This window comes from Centropristis striata, chromosome 14 (assembly GCF_030273125.1).
Source record: "Centropristis striata isolate RG_2023a ecotype Rhode Island chromosome 14, C.striata_1.0, whole genome shotgun sequence".
In the NCBI taxonomy this organism is placed as follows: Eukaryota; Metazoa; Chordata; class Actinopteri; order Perciformes; family Serranidae; genus Centropristis; species Centropristis striata.
In genome coordinates, this window is record NC_081530.1 from 36285606 (window position 1) to 36309357 (window position 23752).

The following is a 23752-nucleotide window of genomic DNA, read 5'->3' on the forward strand; positions in this document are numbered from 1 at the left end:
ATGTGATCTTGTGATTGTGTGTGATCCTGTCATCAACTCTTTTTATTAACAACTTTTTATTCTAGTACTCTAATTTATTTGGCTCTTGTGTGTTTAGAGGAACACTGGTAATTTTGTGTATTTTATTTAGTCATTTTGTGTCTTTTTTTTGTCATTTTGATGTTTTTTGTGTCTTTTTTGTCATTTTGTGTCTTTTTTGTGTGTCTTTTTTAGTCATCTTGATGTAATTTTTGTCATTTTGTGTCTTTTTTTAGTCATTTTGTATCTTTTTTTAGTCATTTAGTGTCTTCTTTTGTCATTTTGTGTCTTTTTTGGTCATTTTGTGTCTTTTCAGTCATTTAGTGTCTTTTTTGTCATTTTGTGTCTTTTCAGTCATTTAGTGTCTTTTTTGGTCATTTTGTGTTTTTTTTAGTCCTTTAGTCCAACATAAAATGTGATTTTGAATCATTTTTTAACTTTCAAAACACTATCATGCTCAATAAAGAATTGTAAATGTGTCAAATGTGACCAAAGGTGTCAAATCTACCATATAAGAGGGTTCCATCCAGTTCTATCATTTGATACTAAATCTATTTGAGCTTGTCTCCAGTTTTACTTGGTATATCATCATCAAACTGAAACTGGCCTCATGGAGTTTACAGCCAGAACTTTAGAGGTAAATGTACAGTAGGGCTCCACGCTGCTTTGTTTTCTAGTCTGATGGAGGCAACAAGTCTGGATTATTTGGAGCTCCAGGAAACTCCACAGGGTTAAAAGGGAATTTCCTGTTTTGCTGCAGACGTGAAGAAAAACACAGATCGGTTTGTTTACTGATCAGTTACTAATTTGCTGACTCACCGTCAGCCACCAACACACACTGTAGAAATACAAAGTTCACGGCTGCTTCATCCAGCTGGAACCAGCCTGACCTCTTCTATAAAACTCCAACATTTACCCAACAAATGCTGCGTCACAGTAAACAATGACTGCAGGAAGAGAAACGTGCCCAAATATGGTTCAACACACACGGAAAGGTTTGGACTGGCAGGTGAACTTAAAAGTTTCTTTATTGAAAGAATGCAGCAGGGTAAATCCTCACAGTGTGAAAGAAAAGGGCTATGAAACACCAAACCAAACAAAGACAAGTCGCTCCAAAGGAGGATAAATACTGAATCTATCTACACTAAAAACTAAAAATCCTAATCTAAGATAAGGGGGGAAAACAAACTAAACCCTCAGGGGGAAAACTACTAAATAAAAGCGCTCCAAAAGGGAGGAACAAAACCTGATAGGAAAAATAAAAGATTCTACCAAAACACTATGAAAAACTGGATCAAGACTAAAGGGGGAAAATAACAAAGAACACAAAATCACTCCAAAGGGTTGACATTTGACAAGGTTGACAACAAAAGTTGGACATTTCTCAATTAAAGTTGGACATTTCTCCATTCAAGTTGGATATTTCTGCATTAAAGTTGGACATTTATCAATTTAAGTTGGACATTTATCAATTTAAGTTGGACATTTATCCATTAAAGTTGGACATTTATCCATTGAAGTTGGACATTTCTGTATTAAAGCACAAAAAAACTTTTTTTAACTTAAATATGTGAATCATAATTGTCATTTTGCTCATTTCTGCAAAAGCATGAAGAAAATAATCAGCAGATGAATCTCTAATGGAACTTTTCGCTGCAGCCTGAGATTCTTTACTTAGAAGCGTATTTCTATCTTTATCTATCTATCGTCTCGGTGGGAGCGTCCCCCGTCTCCAGAGCTCTCTGGACGTTCTGCCAGAAGACTCCCGTGTGGCGGCCGGCCAGCGGCCAGCTCAGGTAGGTGCGTCTCTTCACCAGCTTCCTCATGCGGTGGTACGGAGACAGCTGGCGGGCCGGGATGTCCTCCAGAAACAGCAGGATCAACACGTCCTTCTGCTCGTCGAACAGACGGAAGCTGCTGGGACAGACGGAGGACACATCAGAGGACGGGAGGTCAAAGCAGGAGCTGTGGTGGACCGGAGCACCATTTTTTCTGTTTTTCTGACAATTTTTTTCTGTTTTTCGGACAATTTTTTTTTCTGTTTTTCAGACAATTTTTTGTTTTTTCTGAGTATTTTTTTCTGTTTTTCTGACTTTTTTTGGGGGGGGGGTAATTTTTTCTATTTTTCAGAGTAATTTTTCTGTTTTTTTCTGGCAGTTTTTTTCTCTGTTTTTCTGACTAATTATTTCCTGTTTTTCTGACAATTTTTTTTCTGTTTTTCTGAGTATTTTTTCTGTTTTTCTGATCATTTTTTTGTTGTTTTTTATGGTAATTTTTTCTGACTAATTATTTTCTGTTTTTCGGATTCATTTTTTCTGTTTTTCTTGGTAATTGTTTCTGTTTTTCGGACTAATTTGTTCTGTTTTTCTCAGATTTTTTTTTTTACAAAATATTTTCTGTTTTTCTTGGTAATTTTTTCTGTTTTTCTGACTCATTTTTTTCTGTTTTTCTGAGTAATTTTTTCTGTTTTTCTTGGTCATTTTTTCTGTTTTTCTTGGTATTTTTTCTGTTTTTCTTGGTCATTTTTTCTGTTTCTCTGAGTATTTTTCCCTGTTGAGCGCCCCCACCTGGCCATCTGGATCTCTCTGGAGCACCACTCGCTCTGCAGGTAGCGCCAGCTGATCACACAGATGGTCTTCCTGCTGCCGTAGATGGCGTCTGTGATGTTCTCCACGATGGGCTTACCTGAGAGACGACAGGAGACACAGGGAGCTCAGCAACTGGTGGTAAAGACATCTATCTATCTATCTATCTGTCCGTCCATCCATCCATCACCCATCCATCCATCCATCTATGTATATATCCATCCATCCATCATTGATCCATCCATCCATCCATCCATCCATCCATCACCCATCCATCCATCCATCCATCACCCATCCATCCATCCATCCATCTATGTATCCATCCATCCATCCATCATTGATCAATCCATCCATCGATCCATCCATCCATCCATCCATCACCCATCCATCCATCCATCCATCTATGTATCCATCCATCCATCCATCCATCCATCCATCCATCCATCCATCTATGTATCCATCCATCCATCCATCCATCCATCCATCACCCATCCATCCATCCATCCATCTATGTATCCATCCATCCATCCATCCATCCATCCATCCATCTATGTATCCATCCATCCATCCAAAGCATGTTTCTTCATCTTTTACAGCCACTGTTTCATTTATAGTGGAGCGGCTAAGTGCTCATTTTTGGCAGAATCGTTCTGTCGTGTAATTTATTGGTCCAAGTTGTAGGTCAAATAGCTCATAAATTAGTTTTTAAAGGAGTCCAATTGGAAAAAATTACTTCTCTTATCTTTAACAATTAATCAATCAATCAATCAATCAAATTTTATTCAAGACTCAGGGTCCATAGGAGACAGATATTAAAAAAAAAACAATACAAATAAATAAATAACACAGCAGACAAACATATGACAGAACCCAAAAAATACAAAAAAAAAAAATGATCTTCAGACCGACCAAAATAAACTGTTACGCCAGTGTCTCCAATATACTGAGGAGAGGCGGGTGGAGCTAACCTGAGGATTAGTAATAGCAACGATCACACTATTTTCGGACAGTACAAGGCGACTCATAAATTTATACATCAGATTACGTAAAAGTGCTTCACAAGTAGGCACACCCAGGCTAACAAATAGCTGGCTTGCACTGTGCCATCTTGGCTTATTTAACAGTAATCGCAAAGCATCATTATAAGCCACCTTCAGTTTGTGCATGCTCTTCACCTTGTAGTTGCACCACAAATGTGCAGTATACATGGGTGTGCAAAATGCTTTGAACAGTGTAACTTTGACTTTGTAAGAGCAGTGATGGAATTTACGAATCAAAGTATTAGCCTGTGCATATAACTTGCGTCGTTGTCTAAAAATATCGTGATCATCAGTGAGATCCTCTGTAACAACATGACCAAGATATTTAATCTCACTGCTCACGTTCAATGTGTTGTCACACAGTGTAAACTTGGGAAAAACTGACTTCCTGTCATCCTTGCTACGCACAATCATGATGGCACTCTTCTTGGCATTATACTGAATATCAAAATCAACACCATACTGGGAGCAAATCATTAATAGCTCTTGCAGGCCAGCACTGTAAGGAGACAGGATGACTAAGTCATCTGCATACATGAGGTGATTGACAAGAGTGTCACCGAGTACACAACCAGTCTTACATTGGTTCAATTGTCTGCTCAGATCATCCATATAAACATTAAATAAAAATGGGGATAAAATTCCACCTTGTTTCACTCCATTACTGGCGTGAAAATTAGCAGAAATACTGTTTCCCCACTTTACCTTCATTGTCTGTTCAGTGTACCAAAATAATAAAATCCTGAGAATGTACCTAGGCACACCCCTTTGGCTTAATTTATTAAATAATTTGTAGTGATTTATACGGTCGAAGGCTTTAGAGGCATCAATAAAACACAAAAACACAGTGGACCCTCTACTTCTATAGCTTGACACCATTTCCTTTAAAGCAAATATACACATATCTGTGCCATGCTTTTGCTTAAAGCCAAACTGGTTATCAGCAGACTGTATATACATTTCCAGTCTGTTTAAGAGGATCCTCTCTAGCAGCTTAGACATCGTACTCGCCAGTGCTATGGGTCTATAGTTATCCTTGCTGCTAATTTTTCCTGCTTTATCTTTAATAACAGGTACTAAAAGGATAGACAGCATGGACGCAGGCAATATTCCGTGGGAAAAACACCCAGTAAGGCATACTGACAGAAGAGGAGCAATCCTAGGGCTGGCATATTTTAAATGTTCAGCTGTAATGTGATCCAGACCACATGTTTTGTTGTTCTCCAGACCCATGACTGTACTGTGAATCTCCGCAGGAGTGATGAAATTATCCTCCGAGAATTCAACTCCATCTACTTGAAAAGTGTCACTTTTTATACAGTTAAATAGATCATGGTAATGTTGCCACCAAAGTTCAGCAATGTCGTCCGAGCCACACACTCCGTCAATTGAAGACGGTAATGGGGCTTTACTGTTGTTCATTACTTTGATCTCCTGCCAGAAGTCAGTACTACTGTATTTATACAGCTTCCTAGCGAGTGCATCAGCCCTCATTGTGTCTTCGTTCTTTTTAATAAAACGGACAGCATATTTAAATTTCGCATTGGAAGCCATTTTCTGTGCAAAAAGTGGCCCATGTTTCGGCCTTCCAGCTTGTGACCACATTTTAAAGGCGTCTCTAGCAGCCATGTGAAGCTCTGACACATGCTCGTTCCAGCCCGGTTTAAGATTATGCACCTTATTTTTGTTGGAGTAAAAACACTTACTAGATTCATTTAGCGCTTCAATAATAAAATCATACATGCCGCATAGAGCTGACCTGTGCTGCTCATTTCTACAGTTAGGATCCCTGCACAGCAGGGTGTCCATTGGTAATTTGATAATCTGAAGTAATTCATCAGTACGTGATGAATATTGCTGTACATTTTCTTCAGTGAGCTTTGACCAGTCCAGTTTGGCAGTGAATGAATTGGAAACATTGTCAGATTGTGCTGGAATATTCTCTAGATTTAAAACCAGTTGAAATGGAATATGGTCAGAAGTGGCCATTTCATAACGTATTCTTATGTTGCTCATCAATCAAAAGCCCCGTTGGAAAACAGCTCCAAAAAAACTCTCTAACAAGTCTCAAAAATCTTCAAGCAGGAGTCCAAGATCTTGTGACACACTTTATTATCGATAAAAAGTGGAGAGAACAAATATAATACACACAAGGTGCAGTCCATAAGCTCTCTAACTCGAAATGACACTTACATGAGATTTTATAGAGAAATCACACACATCTGTCCATCCCATCATTAATATTTATTATGACCTTTCCTCCAATAAAATTTGTTAATTCTTTAGATTTCTCCTCCTAGGGGCTGCTCCAAATCCGCCCCCCCTAGGTGCAGGTGGCATTACCTCATCCCCTGGCAGAGAGACATCAATATGTTTAGGGGTTGAAACTATTACCATGATTTAAAATCCCGCATTGGTTCTCATAGGGCCTTTCTATGCTTTATTTACTATGATTTAAAATCACTCATCAGTTCCCATAGGGCCTTTCTATGATTTATCTACTATGATTTAAAATGATCCGTTAGTTCCCACAGAGTTTTTCCATATTCTTACTTCTCACTCATCTGTCTGCTATACACAGAGCCTTTTCTATTTTTCATTTCTCACTCAGAGTATGCTACTGTATTTAGCCCTTGTAAATGCTGCTTCTTGCCCAGCTGGGTAACCTTGCTTCTTATCAGCTTCTCTAGGACCAGCACTTAAAACAACATCTCTGGCGAAAGATCACAGGTGTTTTTCTGGCACAAACTTAACATTCTTATCTAGGCCTTATTCTACTTCTCCTCTCTTCCAGTACTTCTCCACCTTTCAGTTAAATCTCTGCAGCATATTGATTATACATATAACATCATATAGATCACTCAGGGTTACATTATTTAATCACACTTTGTCATACAAATAGCTACATAGTCCCTCTAGAGACCCTCATAAAGAGATACTAGCTTAACTCTCACCACATTATTTACTCTACAGTTCAGTTCATGATACAAGCGTGAAAATTGGCATGAACACTCTCCATGGGTCACTTGACAAGAAAATTGTCCTAGACATTTGAAATTTTAAAATGGCGGCCATTTTTCAAGATGACCGACACCTAAGTGGAGCAGTTAAATGATATAATGGTTTATTTGGTGATACAAGCATACAAATTGTCATGAGCAGTCTCTGTTGGTCACTTGATAATAACCCACCCACAGTTAATTAAAATTCCAAGATGGCGGCCATTTTTCAAGATGGCCAACACCTTAGTGGCGCAATAACATTATATCATGGTTTATTTGGTTATACAAGCATAAAAATTGGCATGAGCAGTCTCCATGGGTCACTTGACAATAAGCCACCCACAGTTACTTGGGTTGACAAAAAAAACACTGCCAGCCACTTGAAATTTCTATTTTCAAGATGGCCGACCCCTGGATTCTCAAAAGATCAATTTTCTCATAGAAATGTATTGGGTTTTAGATTGTTCTGGAAAACAAGTTTTAACACATCAAAATACAGTTGTGTTGATTTGTTGATCATAGACAGATTAGACAATAGTGAGTATCTGCACTACCAGGGCACACTGGTGATATATGACTGCTGTTAAACTCAGAGTGGGGTTCAATGTCAGCCAATTGTAAAGTTAGTCAAAGAAGAGACGACAACTCTCTGAGTAGTTTTAGTTAACCGTTTTCCTTTGTCAGCAGGATACCAAGATCATACTGGTTATGATACCATTGCAGGAAATGTTCCATTATTTCATAAAATAAATGCTCTGCCTATCTCACGTAGTCCAACCCGACTAGATGAAGGTGATGGCATAGAAAGCACATTGACAAGAAACAGAGCAAAATATCATTCAAGCTGTAAACTTATGTTCAACAACACACAGCTGGAAAGGGCCCAAAAGAGAGCATCTACTGCTGCTAAAGGCACTGAAGATACCAAAGATATCCATGTCAAGAGGTCAAGAAGGCCCCAGACTTCTTATGAAGCTGGATATGTGTGGGGACAGGCATTGAAGACATCTTCTGGACTCCACTTCCACCTATTGTGGAGAGTTGTTGGGAGTTGACAAAATGTGGGTGCACCAAGGCTTGTACTGGAAAGTGTAAGTTCTACAGATATGGACACAGTTGCCCCTGCTAGAACTTATTTGCTTGTTTCTTTTGCCAGTGTTATTCCTTGTTGTCCTTTGTGTTTTCAAGTGTAGGCCTATGGCTCGGCTTCCCCTCGCCACATCGGCGCATTATGTTCTATTTTGTCACCAGCCTATTACTGAGACATGTTCAGTTTTTACTTTGTAACAATGCTTTCACATTTTCAGTTTAGTTCCCTAGTATAGTTTCAGATACTGTTTGTCATGGTTCCGTGTCAGCCAGAGCTGCTGTTGCCTCTGGATCTGTCATTATTGCCATTCAGTATTAACCATTGCTCAATTACTATTTTGGAGCACTGTCCGTTCAGCACCACAACTGTGTTTCCCCACCCCTTAGTATTTATTTGGCATGTTTAATGGCAGTAGTAATGGTTAGTTATAAAAAAAAGTAATTTTAAAAAGTATTCAAAAAAGCCCTCATGGTAAGGGAGCCTGTGTACCTCGGTGAACCCGGAGAGCTACGCCGGTGGGAGGGAACTCCTGTCAGGTTTTACCAAACTGGAGTCAGACAAAGCACAGTCAAACAACCTCTCTTGAGGAACCCAATACATTTCTATGAGAAAATTCATAATTTAAAGGTCCACATGGCAGTCATCCTGAAGAAAAAAATTGCCGCCTTGAAATTTCAAGTAGCTGTGGCTGGCTTATTGTCAAGTGACCTACAGATACTACTCATGCCAATTTGTATGCTTGTATCACCAAATAAACCATTATATCATTCAATTGCTCCACTAAGGTGTCGGCCATCTTGAAAAATGGCCGCCATCTTAAAATTTCAAATGTCTCAGACAATTTTCTTGTCAAGTGACCCATGGAGAGTGTTCATGCCAATTTTCACGCTTGTATCATGAACTGAACGATTATAACACTTAGCCGCTCCACTACCCTAAAATAATTCACCAGCGTGTTGCGTCTCTTTGGAAAGTTTCACAGTCACATTTCTGTGGCAGCGACCCGACGTGACGAAGCCGACGAGAAAAAGGGACGTGAAACTCTCACTGCAGCCTTCAAGACTTTAAAAATAAACAGAAAATCACTTCGACTTTAGTCTCAAACTCAGAAAGGAAAGAGGTGGAGAAGTCTGAGAAAGAGGTAGAGAAGAAGAAGAAGAAGAGAGAGAGAAAAGGCAGACAGGTATAATAAATGTTTACCTGGATGGAACAGGTACATTAAAGTTGGACATTCCTGTTTTAAAGTTGGTCAGTTTTGCATTGAAGTTGGAAATTTCCGCATTAAAGTTGGACATTTTTGCATTAAAGTTGAAAATTTCTGCATCAAAGTTGGAAATTTCCACATTAAAGTTGGACATTTTTGCATTAAAGTTGGACATTTTTGCATTAAAGTTGGACATTTCCGCATTAAAGTTGGACATTTCCGCATTAAAGTTGGAAATTTCTGCATCAAAGTTGGAAATTTCCACATTAAAGTTGGACATTTTTGCATTAAAGTTGGACATTTCCGCATTAAAGTTGAACATTTTTGCATTAAAGACATATATCTGTCCATCCATCCGTCCGTCCGTCCGTCCGTCCGTCCGTCCGTCCGTCCGTCCGTCCATCCATCCATCCATCCACCCACCCACCCATCCATCCATCCATCCATCCATCCATCTATGTATCTATCATCCATCCATCCATCCATCCACCCACCCATCCATCCATCCATCCATCCATCCATCCATCCATCTATGTATCTATCATCCATCCATCCATCCACCCATCCATCCACCCATCCATCCATCCATCCATCCATCTATGTATCTATCATCCATCCATCCATCCATCCATCCATGTATCTATCATCCATCCATCCATCCACCCATCCATCCACCCATCCATCCATCCATCCATCCATCCATCTATGTATCTATCATCCATCCATCCATCCATCCACCCATCCATCCATCCATCCATCGATGTATCTATCATCCATCCATCCATCCATCCATCCATCACCCATCCATCCATCCATTCATCCATCCATCTATGTATCAATCATCCATCTATCCATCCACCCATCCATCCATCCATCCATCCATCCATCATCTATGTATCTATCATCCATCCATCCATCCATCCATCCATCACCCATCCATCCATCCATCCATCCATCCATCCATCTATGTATCTATCATCCATCCATCCATCCACCCATCCATCCATCCATCCATCCATCCATCCATCCATCCATCCACCCATCCATCCATCCATCCATCCATCCATCCATCCATCCATCCATCCATCATCCATCCATCCATCCATCCATGTATCCATGTATCCATCCATCCATCCATCTATGTATCTATCATCCATCCATCCATCCACCCATCCATCCATCCATCCATCCATCCATCCATCCATCCATCCACCCATCCATCCATCCATCCATCATCCATCCATCCATCCATCCATGCATCCATCCATCCATCCATCCATTCATTCATTCATTCATCCATCCATCCATCCATCCATCCATCCATCATCCATCCATCCATCCATCCATCCATCCATCCATCCATGTTTACATCATCTTCATCTTTTACAGCCACTGTTTCATTCAGCAGAACCCTAAAATAATTCACCAGCGTGTTGCGTCTCTTTGGAAAGTTTCACAGTCACATTTCTGTGGCAGCGACCCGACGTGACGAAGCCGACGAGAAAAAGGGACGTGAAACTCTCACTGCAGCCTTCAAGACTTTAAAAATAAACAGAAAATCACTTCGACTTTAGTCTCAAACTCGGAAAGGAAAGAGGTGGAGAAGTCTGAGAAAGAGGTAGAGAAGAAGAAGAAGAAGAAGAAGAGAGAGAGAAAAGGCAGACAGGTATAATAAATGTTTACCTGGTTGGAACAGGTACATTAAAGTTGGACATTTCTATATTAAAGTTGGACATTTCCGCATTAAAGTTGGACATTTTTGCATTAAAGTTGGACATTTCTGTATTAAAGTTGGACATTCTGGCATTAAAGTTGGACATTTCTGTATTAAAGTTGGACATTTCTGTATTAAAGTTGAATATTTTTGCATTAAAGTTGGACATTTCTGTATGAAAGTTGGACATTTCTGTATTAAAGTTGAATATTTTTGCATTAAAGTTGGACATTTCTGTATTAAAGTTGGACATTTCTGTATTAAAGTTGAATATTTTTGCATTAAAGTTGGACATTTCTGTATTAAAGTTGGACATTTCTGTATTAAAGTTGAATATTTTTGCATTAAAGTTGGACATTTCTGTATGAAAGTTGGGAAATTTCTGTTTTGTCTCCAAACTAGTGCAGATTAAATAATTTGGGAATTGTCCAAAGTTGATCAGATGTTGATGCTGAGTGAAAAAATGCAAACTGCAGAAAATAATGAAATACAGGCAGAGATGAAGAAAGACAGCCATGCTGTTGTTGGGACGTCCAACTGGTCTTAAAGTGTCAAATCTACCCTTTCCTTGAACACAGAGTTATCAAACCATAAAACAATTATTTACTAAGAAGCAGGTCTGCAGTCACCTGGTTGGAACAGGTACAGGTGTACTCAGTGTTTACCTGGTTGGAACATGTACAGGTGTACTCAGTGTTTACCTGGTTGGAACAGGTACAGGTGTACTCAGTGTTTACCTGGTCGGAACAGGTACAGGTGTACTCAGTGTTTACCTGGTCGGAACAGGTACAGGTGTACTCAGTGTTGACCTGGTTGGAACAGGTACAGGTGTACTCAGTGTTTACCTGGTTGGAACAGGTACAGGTGTACTCAGTGTTTACCTGGTTGGAAGTCTCGGTGGTGCAGACACAGTCTCCAGCCCTGCTCTCCTTCCAGCACAGGAAGCATCTCCCTGTAGACCCAGGCCTCGTCGTGAACGTTGTAGGAGATGAAGGCGTCGTACTGATGAGCGGCGCCCTTCTTCCTCTTCCTGCTGTCGTAGAGGAAGGCCAGGAAGAGGTGGAAGGTGTAGGCCAGCTGCCACCTCAGGAAGTGGTAGGTGAAGGACGTGAGGAGAGTGAGTAAAGTCAGACAGGTGCTGGAAACAAAGCAGAGGAAGCCATAGTCTGTCCAACAGGACTGGACGTCAAAGTCCAGCAGCTTTCTCCCCTGTTGAGCCGCAGGAAAGGCACAGTCGTACTGATGTCCGTTATCAACCAGAGTTTGGTTGTTGTTCTTCGCCCACTGGATGAATCCGGCGTTGGAGCAGTCACAAGTGAAAGGGTTACCGGACAGGTCCAGGTATGTTAGAGCAGGGAGAGACTGGAAGACGGACTCGTCGATCACCGTCAACTGATTCTTTACCAGTGTCAAAGAGCTGAGTGCAGACAGGTTCACCTGGGACAGGAAGTCCAGAGATGTGAGCTTGTTTTTGGAAAGATCGAGAAGCTGCAGGTTTGGGATCGGCTGAAACAGTTCGGGTTTAAGATGCGAGACCTCACTGCCGAATATCCGGAGACGTGTCAGGCGAGGCGTGGACGTAAACGTGTCTGGGTGTGGTGTCCCAGGGAAGAAGTTCTCAGCTGCAAAGTACTCTAAATATTTCATATCCCGGAGCAGATACGGTGAAACGGTGTCCCATCTGTATTGGTTTTTGATTGTAAGCAACCTCAAAGAAGGTACGTTTAAGATCGGTGGCTCGGTGTTGAACTGACGACTCAAACTCTTGTCAGGATCTGGGAAACTAAGTGTCAGATTTTGTAAGTGTGTCAGTCCTCTGAGCATGTCTTCCCTCAGAGACTCTGCATGAAGGACCAGGACCTGAAGACGATCGAGTCCTTCAAAAGTCCCATTATATACGATGGCATCATCCACAGACTCAGCATTTAAAAACACGAGAGAAGACAGAGCCCTGAATATTCCTTTAAAGAGTTTGGGCATCAAACTAAAGGACATATTCAGAACGCGGAGGTTGTGCAAACTGATGCTGAAGGCTTCATAAATGCGAACCAATGGATTTCCTCGAATAACGAGAACTCTCAAATCCTTCAAGGCTTGGAATTCACATCCTCTGAGTGTTGTAATGCGATTTTGTGCGAGAGTGAGGTACTTCAATGTTGTCAAATTCAGGAAATCAGAGCAGCCTATCTCTTTGATATCGTTCGTATTCAGCTCGAGGACGGTGAGCGTCGAGAGGCTTCGGAGGGCACGCGGCACTCTGGTTAGAAGGTTGAAGCCCACTTGTAGCGTCACGAGACGATTCAACGGCTTGAGTGAATTCTCGGACAGGTCGGTGAGGGCGTTATCGACTAAAGTCAGCTCAGTGATCTGAGAGCAAGGCTGAAGCAGCGTGTCGTTCAACGCGTAGATGAGGTTAGAACTCAAATCGAGACGCTTTAAAGCAGGAATCCGGCAGCTGGTGCTGATCAGACCTTTGTCAAAATACCTTTCCATGCCGCTCAGCCGGAGATACACCACAGACTCTGCACTCTGCACAATCATTCTGAACGTTTCAAAACTCGTCACTGTCCCACTCAGATACAGAGTAGTCAAGCTCCGTAGGAAGGTCTTGTTGGGGACGTGCCACTCGAACTCGGGGCTGCACTCGGAGAAACGCAGCGACTGCAGGCGAGGAAAGACGTCTCTTTTAATGCTCACCTTCGTCAGGGATTTCATGCCGAACACAAATGTCCTGAGGTCGGACTTGTTGAACGGCAGGTCATCCGAGTCTAAAGAGGCGAAGCGGTTCTCTCCCGCTTCTAGTCTGAATAAGTTTATCAGCTGTAAAATCGGCACGATATGGGCGATGTGACGCAGGTAGTTAGAGGTCAGATTCACGGCCTGTAAGCGGACGAGCGGCCGGAAGGCGAGCGCCGAGACGCACCGGATCCCGTTCTCATTCAGATGCAGACGGGCTAACCTGGACAGTCCCTGGAACATGTCGTCCGTCAGGTTCGTGAGGTTGTTATAACTTAAGTCGAGGTCCGTTAACGCCGCCAAGTCTGCAAAAGAGCCGTCTTCGATGCTCCACATTGAGTTTGAGGACATTTTTAACTTCAGGAGCTTTGAAAAGCCGTTTAAAGCCGAACTGTTGATCCCGCGGATCTGATTGTTGGCGAGATTGAGGGAGATCGTTTTTTTAGGAATGTCGTCAGGAACGGCGGCGAGTTGGCGATCTGCGCACGTGACGGAAAGACCCGGGACGAAGCTGGAGGAGGACACGGTGCAGTGCTTCAGAGAGTAAGGCAGCGAGGGGTTCACCTGCAGCAGGACGGACAGCAGGAAGACGAGGCGCCGCATGGTGCGTTCAGGGTCCGCCTCAGCTCCTGTCAGGTGGAAACATCACCAGTGTTAATAAGTTCACAGAAAAACAGGTAAATTTGAGCTTCAGACTTTTTTATTCCTGGCTCATCAAATCCAACGCTGGCTGATTTTTATTTTATTTTAATTGCTCTAAATCAGGGGCCTCAAACTGAAATTACCTGGGGGCCGCTGGAGGCAGTATCAAAATGACCAACAAAAGACACAAAATGACTAAAAAAGACACAAAATAACCAAAAAAGACACAAAATGACTGAAAAACACTAAATTACTTTACAAGACACAAAATGACTAAAAAAGACACAAAATGACTGAAAAATACTAAATTACCAAAAAGACAGAAAATGACTGAAAAAATACTAAATTACTTAAAAAAATACACAAAATACCAAGAAAAGACACAAAATGACACAAAAAAGACACAAAATGACGAAAAAAGACACAAAAAGATGAAAAAAGACACAAAATACCAAGAAAAGACACAAAATTACTTTTAAAAAAAGACAAAATGACGACAAAAGACACAAAATTAAAAACAGACACAAAATGACTCAAAAACACAAAATTACTTTAAAAAAAGAGAAAAAATACCAAGAAAAGACACAAAATGACCCAAAAAAGACACAAAATGACAGAAGAAAAACTTAAACTTAAAAAAGACACAAAATGACTCAAAAACACAAAATTACTTAAAAAAAGACAACATATACCAAGAAAAGTCACAAAATGACTCCAAAAACGACACAAAATGACGAAAAAAGACACAAAATGATAAAAAAAAAAGACACAAAATTGCTTAAAAAAAGACACAAAATGACTGAAAAATACTAAATTACTTTAAAAAGACACAAAATTACCCCAAAAAAGACACCAAATGACCAAAAAAGACACAAAATGGCCCAAAAAAGACACAAAATGACTGAAAAGACACTAAACCACAAAGAGACAATAAAATTCTGATCTGTCTGTCGTTGTAAAACTCTGGAAGTTTTATCACCTGAACTGACGCTAAGTATATTATATCATGAGTATATCTAAGTATATTATATTATGAGTATATCTAAGTATATTATATTATGAGTATATCTAAGTATATTATATTATGAGTATATCTAAGTATATTATATTATGAGGATATCTAAGTATATTATATTATGAGTATATCTAAGTATATTATATTATGAGTATATCTAAGTATATTATATTATGAGTATATCTAAGTATATTATATTATGAGTATATCTAAGTATATTATATTATGAGTATATCTAAGTATATTATATTATGAGTATATCTAAGTATATTATATTATGAGTATATCTAAGTATATTATATTATGAGTATATCTAAGTATAAGATTATTAGTATATCTTAGTATATTGTAATATGAGTATATCTAAGTAGTATATCCTGAGTATATCTAAGTAGTATATCCTGAGTATATCTAAGTATATTATATTCTGAGTATATCTAAGTATATTATATTCTGAGTATATCTAAGTATAAGATTATTAGTATATCTTAGTATATTGTAATATGAGTATATCTAAGTATATTATATTATGAGTATATCTAAGTATAAGATTATTAGTATATCTTAGTATATTGTAATATGAGTATATCTAAGTAGTATATCCTGAGTATATCTAAGTAGTATATCCTGAGTATATCTAAGTATATTATATTCTGAGTATATCTAAGTATATTATATTATTAGTATCTAAGTATAAGATTATTAGTATATCTTAGTATATTGTAATATGAGTATATCTAAGTAGTATATCCTGAGTATATCTAAGTAGTATATCCTGAGTATATCTAAGTAGTATATTCTGAGTATATCTAAGTAGTATATTGTGAGTATATCTAAGTAGTATATCCTGAGTATATCTAAGTAGTATATCCTGAGTATATCTAAGTAGTATATCCTGAGTATATCTAAGTAGTATATCCTGAGTATATCTAAGTAGTATATTCTGAGTATATCTAAGTAGTATATTCTGAGTATATCTAAGTAGTATATTCTGAGTATATCTAAGTAGTATATTCTGAGTATATTAGTAGTATTAAAGTAATAAAGTCAGCTCTCACCGTGTGAGACGTGGAGCAGAAGTGAGAAGTTCCAACCAGCAGCAACAGAAACAGGAACAACCAATGTTTCCACCAGTTTATTATTGTTTATTATTAATGTTTATCAACAATAATTCAACCATGGAGCCAGAACATCTAAACATTTAAATCATTTCCCTTTAAATGAATGTACGTATTTAAATATTTTTCATGTTTGTAAGGCTTTTGTTAAATTAAAATTTAGTTATAATAATAATTTGTATTTATTTAATTGTATTAATTTCAATTTCAAAGTGCCACTTTGTACCATTTCTATCTGACGATGGGACAACCCCCATGCTCCAGGGCAGGGCTCTCAACTGCCGGCCCGCGGGCCAATTGTGGCCCTCGTGATGATATTTTGTGGCCCCCACCTTGATATGAAAGTTTAATGTGAGTTTTATATGAATGGAACTTTACCGTGTTGTGTGTGGAAGGTCCCTTTAATTACTTTTACTGGTCATTTTGTCTCTTTTTTCAGCCATTTTGTGTCTTTTTTTAGTAGTTTTTCTTGTCTTTTTTTGGCAATTTTGTGTCTTTTTAAAATAATTGTATGTCTTTTTTGGCAATTCTGTGTATTCTTAAAGTAATTGAGTGTTTTTTCAGTAATTTTGTGTCTTTTTTTGGTAATTCTGTGTCTTTTTTAAATAATTTTGTGTCTTTTTTGGTAATTCTGTGTCTTTCTTTAGTAGTTTTGTCTTTTTTTGGTAATTTTGTGTCTTTTTTAAATAATTTTGTGTCTTTTTTAGTAATTTTGTGTATATTTTTGGTCATTTTGTGTCTTTTTGGGGTCATTTTGTGTCTTTTTATAGTAATTTAGTGTATTTTCAGTCATTTTGTGTCTTTTTTGGTCATTTTGTGTCTTTTTTTAATCATTTTGTGTCTTTTTTAGTAATTTTGTGTATTTTTTTAGTAGTTTTTCTTGTCTTTTTTTGGCAATTTTGTGTCTTTTTAAAATAATTTTATGTCTTTTTTGGCAATTCTGTGTATTCTTAAAGTAATTGAGTGTTTTTTCAGTAATTTTGTGTCTTTTTTTGGTAATTCTGTGTCTTTTTTAAATAATTGTGTGTCTTTTTTGGTAATTCTGTGTCTTTCTTTAGTAGTTTTGTCTTTTTTTGGTAATTTTGTGTCTTTTTTAAATAATTTTGTAGCCTTTTAAAATAGCCTTTTAAGACTCCATAGAGTTAAGAGGGTTTTTTTTTTTTTTTTGACATTTTCATCCCGAATAGCCTGAAAGGGTAATAAATGATAGTGTGCCCAGACGGTTAAAGTCCAAACACACTGAGCAGAAGATAAACAGACTCACAGTGAACACACACACCTTGGACTGGGTGAGGGCCCCTGGGGGCCCCGGGGTCGGTTATAAAGCTGCTGCTGGCCTCCTGTCTGCAGGTTCCTGAGTGTCCCAGCAGGATGAACGTGGTTCAGACATCGATGCTGCTGCTGCTGCTGGCGGCGCTCGGCGCCACCGTAGAGCCGAGCCCCGAAAACTGTCACGGCCTGAACGCCACGCTGAGGAGGGAACACCTGCACAAGGTGAGGCTCATTCCATCTTCATTTAAAACAGTTTTAGTAGGTCAGTGTTGTCTTTCATAGTGCGGTCCCGCTATATTGCCGGAAAGATCCGTGCCAGCTTTTCACCTCAAGGCAGGGGTCTCAAACTCTAATTACCTGGGGGCATAAAAGACACAAAATGACCAAAAAAAGACACAAAATTACAGAAAAAACAAAACTACTTTAAAAAAAAAAAAAAAAAAAATGACCAAAAAAGACACAGAATTATTTAAAAAAAGACACAAAATGACCAAAAAAGACACAAAATAACCAAAATAATACACAAAATTACCAAAAAAAAACACAAAATTAGTTAAGAAAGACACAAAATTATTAAAATAGACACAAAATGACACAAAAAAGACAAAATGACACAAAATGACAGAAAGACACAAAATGACAGAAAAAAAACAATTACTTAAAAAAGAAACAAAATAACTTAAAAAACATACAAAATGTCAAAAAAGACACAAAATGACCAAAAATACACAGAATTACCAAAAAAAGACACAAAATTCTTTTTTTTAAAAGACACAAAATGACAAAAAAATGACAGAAAAAAGGAAATTACTTAAAAAAGAAACAAAGTGACCAAAAAAGACAGAATAATTTAAAAAGACACAAAATTAGTTTTAAAAAAAAGACACAAAATTAACAAAAAAAGGGACAAAATGACCCTAAAAAGACAAAAAATAAAGAAGTGCCGATACCACGTGTACGGTTAGCATGCTGGTTTGTTTACAATAAGCCAGTGAGCAGTGATTGGATGACTGTCAGACCAAGTGGGAGGAGTCTGTTAGACGTCAAATATCCCGATTCGCCCCGATGTCCCGTTCATAGCGGTCCCGCCTCCAACAGTCCCACCAGTTTTCCTCCTCTGTGACCTCTGGAGGCTGAAACTTGGTTTATTATTTGATCCCGGCATCCTGCTACCGGCGCGTTCATAGTGGAGGCGAGACGTTACACGCCCGTAAATGTCCCGGCATGAAACGGACCTTTGAAAGGGGCTCATCTTTCCATGCACGCCGCTGCTGCATTCACCACTTATTATTCACGCATTATTCCAAGGTGGTTAGCATTAGAGCTAACCTAGTAGCCACACCAGATTTACAGCCACCATTAGTTGTTTGCCACCAAGTTGAACCACAAACAAACAGTCCTGTTCAGAAAAGACGTCATCAATGTCAGTGAGATTCATCATGTGTGAAACTGTTGTGAATTAATTTGAAGATGTATTAAAATATCAGACATATAGCAGTTTAATAATGCATCACAAATGGGTTGACAAACACACAGAAATCTGACCAACAGTCACACAGGAAACTCCTGCTTGATTAAGATCAGAGCAGCTCTGAGTTATGAAATCCCACTGCACCATTTGGAACAATGACAGGAAAGCTAGAGACCTGACACACAAACATTATGTATAATAGTAACAGAGATAGGAAACTGTGCAGTTGCTGTTCAGACCAAGGACCTGCTTTGTGTATCTTGAATATCTGTTTTTTTGTGATACTTGTCAATAATTCCCGTACATGGCTGTCTTTCTAGAAGCTCTAGAAGATTTTCCACGACAAAACTAGTGGACTCAGCCTAACATCCACCAGCCATGTGTTCGTATGTGGACCCGTTATCTCTGTCTTCCTCTCCTGCAGATCTTCGGGGACTGGGTCCTGGTCTGGGCGGAGGCCGACCACCAGAGAGGATCGGCCCTGCTGGGCCACGTCAGCAGCTCCCACATCGAGCTGCGACTCCTCCCCGACAACCACACCGCCTCCTTCAGCGAGAGGAACCGGATCTCGTGAGTGGAGGCGTAACTCAGTCAGATCTACTTTTATACTCCGTACTCTACCTGAGGGTGTCCGTTTGTTGTGTTGTCAACAACCTGATCAAACAGAATTAGAGAATCAGCAAGTTTTTTTAACACCAAAATGATGTGCCACCAGCAGGTAATGTGCACTGTTGGAGACTCGTTCCTACTCTTCTTAATGAGCCGCGGGGGCTGCCGGCGGCCCCTCCCTCGTCCCAAAGCACTCACAAGCAGCCAAGTCCTCCTGCAGGAGTCTCTCCCCGCTGCAGCCACAGAGCCGGAGGGGATGTTAACCCCTCAGCTGGTTTTACAGCTGGTTGACAGTCAGTGTCTCTTTGGGTCAGTTTTGCCGGTCCCGAGGAGGGTTGGATTGTGACTGAAGACGGTCAAAAATTTACTCAGAAAAACTGGAAAAAAATAGTCAGAAAACAGAAAAAAAATACCACGAAAAAAATTGTCAGAAAAAAAAAAAAACTGTCAGGAAAACAGGAAAAATTACTCCAAAAAACAGGGAAAAAAATTGTCAGAAAAACAGAAAATAATTTCTCAGAAAAACTGGAAAAAAATTACTCAGAAAAACTGGAAAAATTACTCCTTAAAAAATAAAAAATAAAAACAGTCAGAAAAACTGGAAAAAATTAGTCAGAAAAACTGAAAAAATTACTCCTTAAAACAGAAAAAAAATTAGTCAGGAAAAACTGAAAATAATTACTCAGAAAAACTGGGAAAATTACTCGGAAAAAAATGAAAAAAACAGTCAGAAAAACTGAAAAAATTACCACGAAAAGAATTGAAAAAATAGTCAGAAAAACTGGAAAAATTACTCAGACAACATTGAAAAAATAGTCAGAAAAACTGGAAAAATTACTCAGAAAAATTTTTAAAAAATAGTCAGAAAAACTGGGAAAATTACTCCTTAAAACAGGAAAACCAGGGGACGTCTACAGACGTTAGCAGTGATGTAATGACGACGTTCGACGTGGAGAAGCAAACAGGTTTAGAACTGGTTCACAAGTTGAACTAACTGGGAACCAGCACCAGTCAGGAACCGGCTCTGGTCCAAAAAGGTTCTAACTGCTCATTGTGTCATTTTCAGCACCAGCAAGTGCACAAACTACTTCAGCAACATGTCCATGTCCGCCGAGGACTCAGAGCAGCTCGCACTGCACACCGTCGCTCCCAGTGAGTCCGTTAGCAGTTATAACAGGTTATAAGAGTGTGTAGTAATGTATCACTAACGTGTTGTTTGTGTCTGTTAGAAATCGAGGTGGACGGAGTTTTCATCGACTACAACGAGTCGGGTGAAATGCATTTCTTCGAGACCTGCGACGAGTGTCTGGTGATGGTCTACAAGAACTCAGAGGGCCGAGTCCTGATGATCTACAGTAAACATACAGCACACTGTTTTTTTCACAATTGATTTAATTTTTTTTTTCAAATGAAGTTATGAAATGTGTGTTTTGTGTGTTTCAGGGAGGGAAAACAGAAAAAATTAGTCAGCAAAACAGGGAAAAACAGAACCAAAATTACCAGGAAAAGCAGAAAAAAATGTCAGAAAAACAGGATTAAAATTACCCAGAAAAACAGAAAAAATACCATGAAAAATAGCAAAAATGACTCAGAAAAACAGGGGGCAAAAAGTCAAAAATAAGAAAAAAAAATTAGCCCGAAAAACAGAAAAACAAAGGAGAAAATAAGTCAGAAAAACAGAAAAAATACCATGAAAAATAGCAAAAAATTACTCTGAAAAACAGAAAAAATTACCTCGAAAAACAAACCAAAAAATAAATTACTCCGAAAAACCAGAGTTGTTTTTTTTTTTTTTTCAAGTGAATGCAACACGCTTCCATAGTAGGGCAGTATATAGATTATATTAGTATTATTATATTATATAGAAACGTATATAAAGTTATTGAAATGTGTGTGTGATGACAGTTTTTTCACAATCAATTTTTTTTTTTTTTACATATAAAGTTATTGAAGTGTGTGTGTGTGTGTGTGTGTGTGTGTGTGTGTGTGTGTGTGTGTGTGTGTGTGTGTTTCAGGGAGGAAGGGGCACCATCAGGACGTTGACAAGTTGAAGGAACACCACGACAATAACAACAAACTGGCCGAGTGTCTGGGATTCCCTCCAGGCAAAACGTTCACCTACGACGGAGCTGCAGGTCAGTTTGAGTCTGTAACTGTAATCACATCAAAGGATCAAAGGCTTTGCGGTCGACCAATCAGAGCAGAGCAATCAACAGAATTAACTGCAGCTGTAGAATGTTCCGGAACAGTGACAGCAGCCAGAGGTTGACAGACTGGAATTTCTGGCCTCGAACAGAAAGCATTTTTGGCAAAACCATAATACCTATCATTGATCCGACTTCACTTTGAGCGTCCTGAGTTCTTCCTGAACATCTTCATATCTTTTTTTTTTAAGAAAAATGAAAAAATAGCTTTGTAAGAGCAATCTAAAAAAACTGTTCCATCCTCCTTTTTTCAGAAATCTTCCTGCGTTTTTAATATGGGAGCCAATGAGGCTGTTGGTGGTGTTGGTGGCGCATCTTTGCGTCGTACGCCCAAACTATAAGTCTGACAGCTTTACCAGAGGATTGTGAGGGAGAAGACTAATTTTCCTACGTTTCTATGTATAAATTATTTCTGTAGAGTTGAATTTGCGGCCTGGAGCGCAGTTTTCAAATTTATTTTTTGACAGTTTTTTCTCTCCCTCTACACTCTGGCGATGATGTCACACACTGTGACACGAACATTCCGTGCAATACACACCCATTATAATCTCAGAATTTCTCCAAAAATGATCATGGTCATTGAACAGGGATTGATAAAAAACTATATGACCTATCGAAACGTGGATTAATACACCGATACACAAGACTTGTGTCTAATGTTTAAAGTTTAAATGGAGTCTCTAGGTGAAATTATGCCGGAGAAGTAGACGTTTAAAAATCTACAATTATTGTTCTTTTTCGCTCATTTTTTTTGGCCGTCCCATTCACTTCAATGCAAAATGTTGGGCAGTTTTTCGCGACTTATGTGGCCCTAATAATAAAGGTAACTGACACATTGTCGTCTCGTCTCCTCACAGATTTGTGTCCTAAGAAATCTGCTCCAGAAGTTGCTGTTGATCCTGTTGAACCTGCTGCAGAGTCCTGAGGGACAAACAACAACAACAACATAAACAACAACAATAAAATAACTGAAATGCTGAAACCTGGTTGTGTGTTTCTGTCTTCAACTGGCCTCACACACACTGCTGGAAGAATATATAAATATACAAAACAATCTGCATAATGAGTACTTTTACCTTTGATACTTTAAGTACATTTTGATTAAACAAATCACCCAAAAATTTCTGCATTTTCCTCGGGAGATGTTTTTTGTGTCATTTTTTGATCATTTTTACATCTATTTTTGGTGATTTTGTATCTATTTCTATAATTTTGTGTCATTTTTTGGTCATTTTGTGTCTATTTCAATAATTGTAATTTTTTGGTAATTTTGTGTGCTTGCTTGCAAAAGCACACTAACTACTATTCACCGTAACTATTTTTATTATTTTGTGTGCTTGCTTGCAAAAGCACACTAACTACTCTTCACCGGGACTATTTTTATTTTGTGTGCTTGCAAAAGCACACTAACTATTATTCACCGGGCTTATTCTTCTTCCGTTTCTTCCGTGTCATTTTTCGGTCGACTACTCCTCCCAGAGTTTTGGCCACACATACACAAAAAAGGTATCAAATCGACCGGCTCACCCATGACAAGGGTGCTATGACTTTTATAAGGGTTTCGACAAACGGTTTTCAAATTATTGGGAAAAAACACGTCAAAAAATCCCCCCAATGTAACCCTATGGAGAGTCCAGAGTGGTGATGTCACCAAACAGAGTGTAGAGGGAGAGAACGAATTGTCCAAAAATAAATTTGAAAACTGTGCTCCAGGCCGCAAATTTCACTCTACAGAAATAATTTATACATAGAAACGTAGGAAAATTTGTCCTCTCACTCACAATCCTCTGGTAAAGCTGTCAGAGTTATAGTTTAGGCGTGAGATGCAGAGATGCACCACCAAAACCCAAAAACAGCCTCATTGGCTCCCATATTAAAAACGCAGGATGATATCTCAAAAAAGGAGATGTAAGAGTTTTTTGAATTCGCTCTAACAAAGCTATTTTTTCATTTTTCTTTAAAAAAAATATATGTAGACGTTGAGGAAGAACTCAGGACGCTCAAAGTGAAGTCGGATCAATGATAGGTATTA

General features: G+C 38.8%; 2 protein-coding genes across 2 annotated transcripts; one reads left to right on the forward strand and one right to left on the reverse strand.

Moving 5' to 3' along the window:
- Positions 1 to 279: 279 nt before the first annotated feature.
- LOC131984619 (toll-like receptor 13) lies at positions 280 to 14074 on the reverse strand. Its single transcript, XM_059349507.1, has 3 exons — positions 11535 to 14074; positions 2586 to 2703; positions 280 to 1932 (listed from the first exon to the last, which is right to left on the reverse strand). Exons 1-3 carry the CDS (start codon positions 13990 to 13992, stop codon positions 1713 to 1715), a joined length of 2796 nt encoding a protein of 931 aa, XP_059205490.1. The 5' UTR covers positions 13993 to 14074; the 3' UTR covers positions 280 to 1712.
- A 3417-nt stretch (positions 14075 to 17491) lies between these two features.
- LOC131984699 (saxitoxin and tetrodotoxin-binding protein 1-like) lies at positions 17492 to 22702 on the forward strand. Its single transcript, XM_059349616.1, has 6 exons — positions 17492 to 17658; positions 19332 to 19477; positions 20583 to 20668; positions 20746 to 20871; positions 21532 to 21651; positions 22578 to 22702. The coding sequence occupies exons 1-6, from the start codon at positions 17536 to 17538 to the stop codon at positions 22643 to 22645; spliced, it is 669 nt and encodes a 222-aa protein (XP_059205599.1). The 5' UTR covers positions 17492 to 17535; the 3' UTR covers positions 22646 to 22702.
- The last annotated feature ends 1050 nt before the right edge of the window (positions 22703 to 23752 follow it).

What these genes read in the sequence shown, in the direction of transcription:
- LOC131984619 (XM_059349507.1), bottom strand. Translation starts at nt 13,992, where the DNA reads ATGCGGCGCCTCGTCTTCCTGCTGTCCGTCCTGCTGCAGGTGAACCCC. An exon ending in CCACCGAGACTTCCAACCAG is followed by an intron (nt 2,704 to 11,534) that starts GTAAACACTGAG and finishes GTCGTCTCTCAG; the next exon opens with GTAAGCCCATCGTGGAGAAC. An exon ending in AGAGAGATCCAGATGGCCAG is followed by an intron (nt 1,933 to 2,585) that starts GTGGGGGCGCTC and finishes CTGTCCCAGCAG; the next exon opens with CTTCCGTCTGTTCGACGAGC.
- LOC131984699 (XM_059349616.1), top strand. Translation starts at nt 17,536, where the DNA reads ATGAACGTGGTTCAGACATCGATGCTGCTGCTGCTGCTGGCGGCGCTC. An exon ending in AGCGAGAGGAACCGGATCTC is followed by an intron (nt 19,478 to 20,582) that starts GTGAGTGGAGGC and finishes TGTCATTTTCAG; the next exon opens with CACCAGCAAGTGCACAAACT. An exon ending in CACCTACGACGGAGCTGCAG is followed by an intron (nt 21,652 to 22,577) that starts GTCAGTTTGAGT and finishes GTCTCCTCACAG; the next exon opens with ATTTGTGTCCTAAGAAATCT.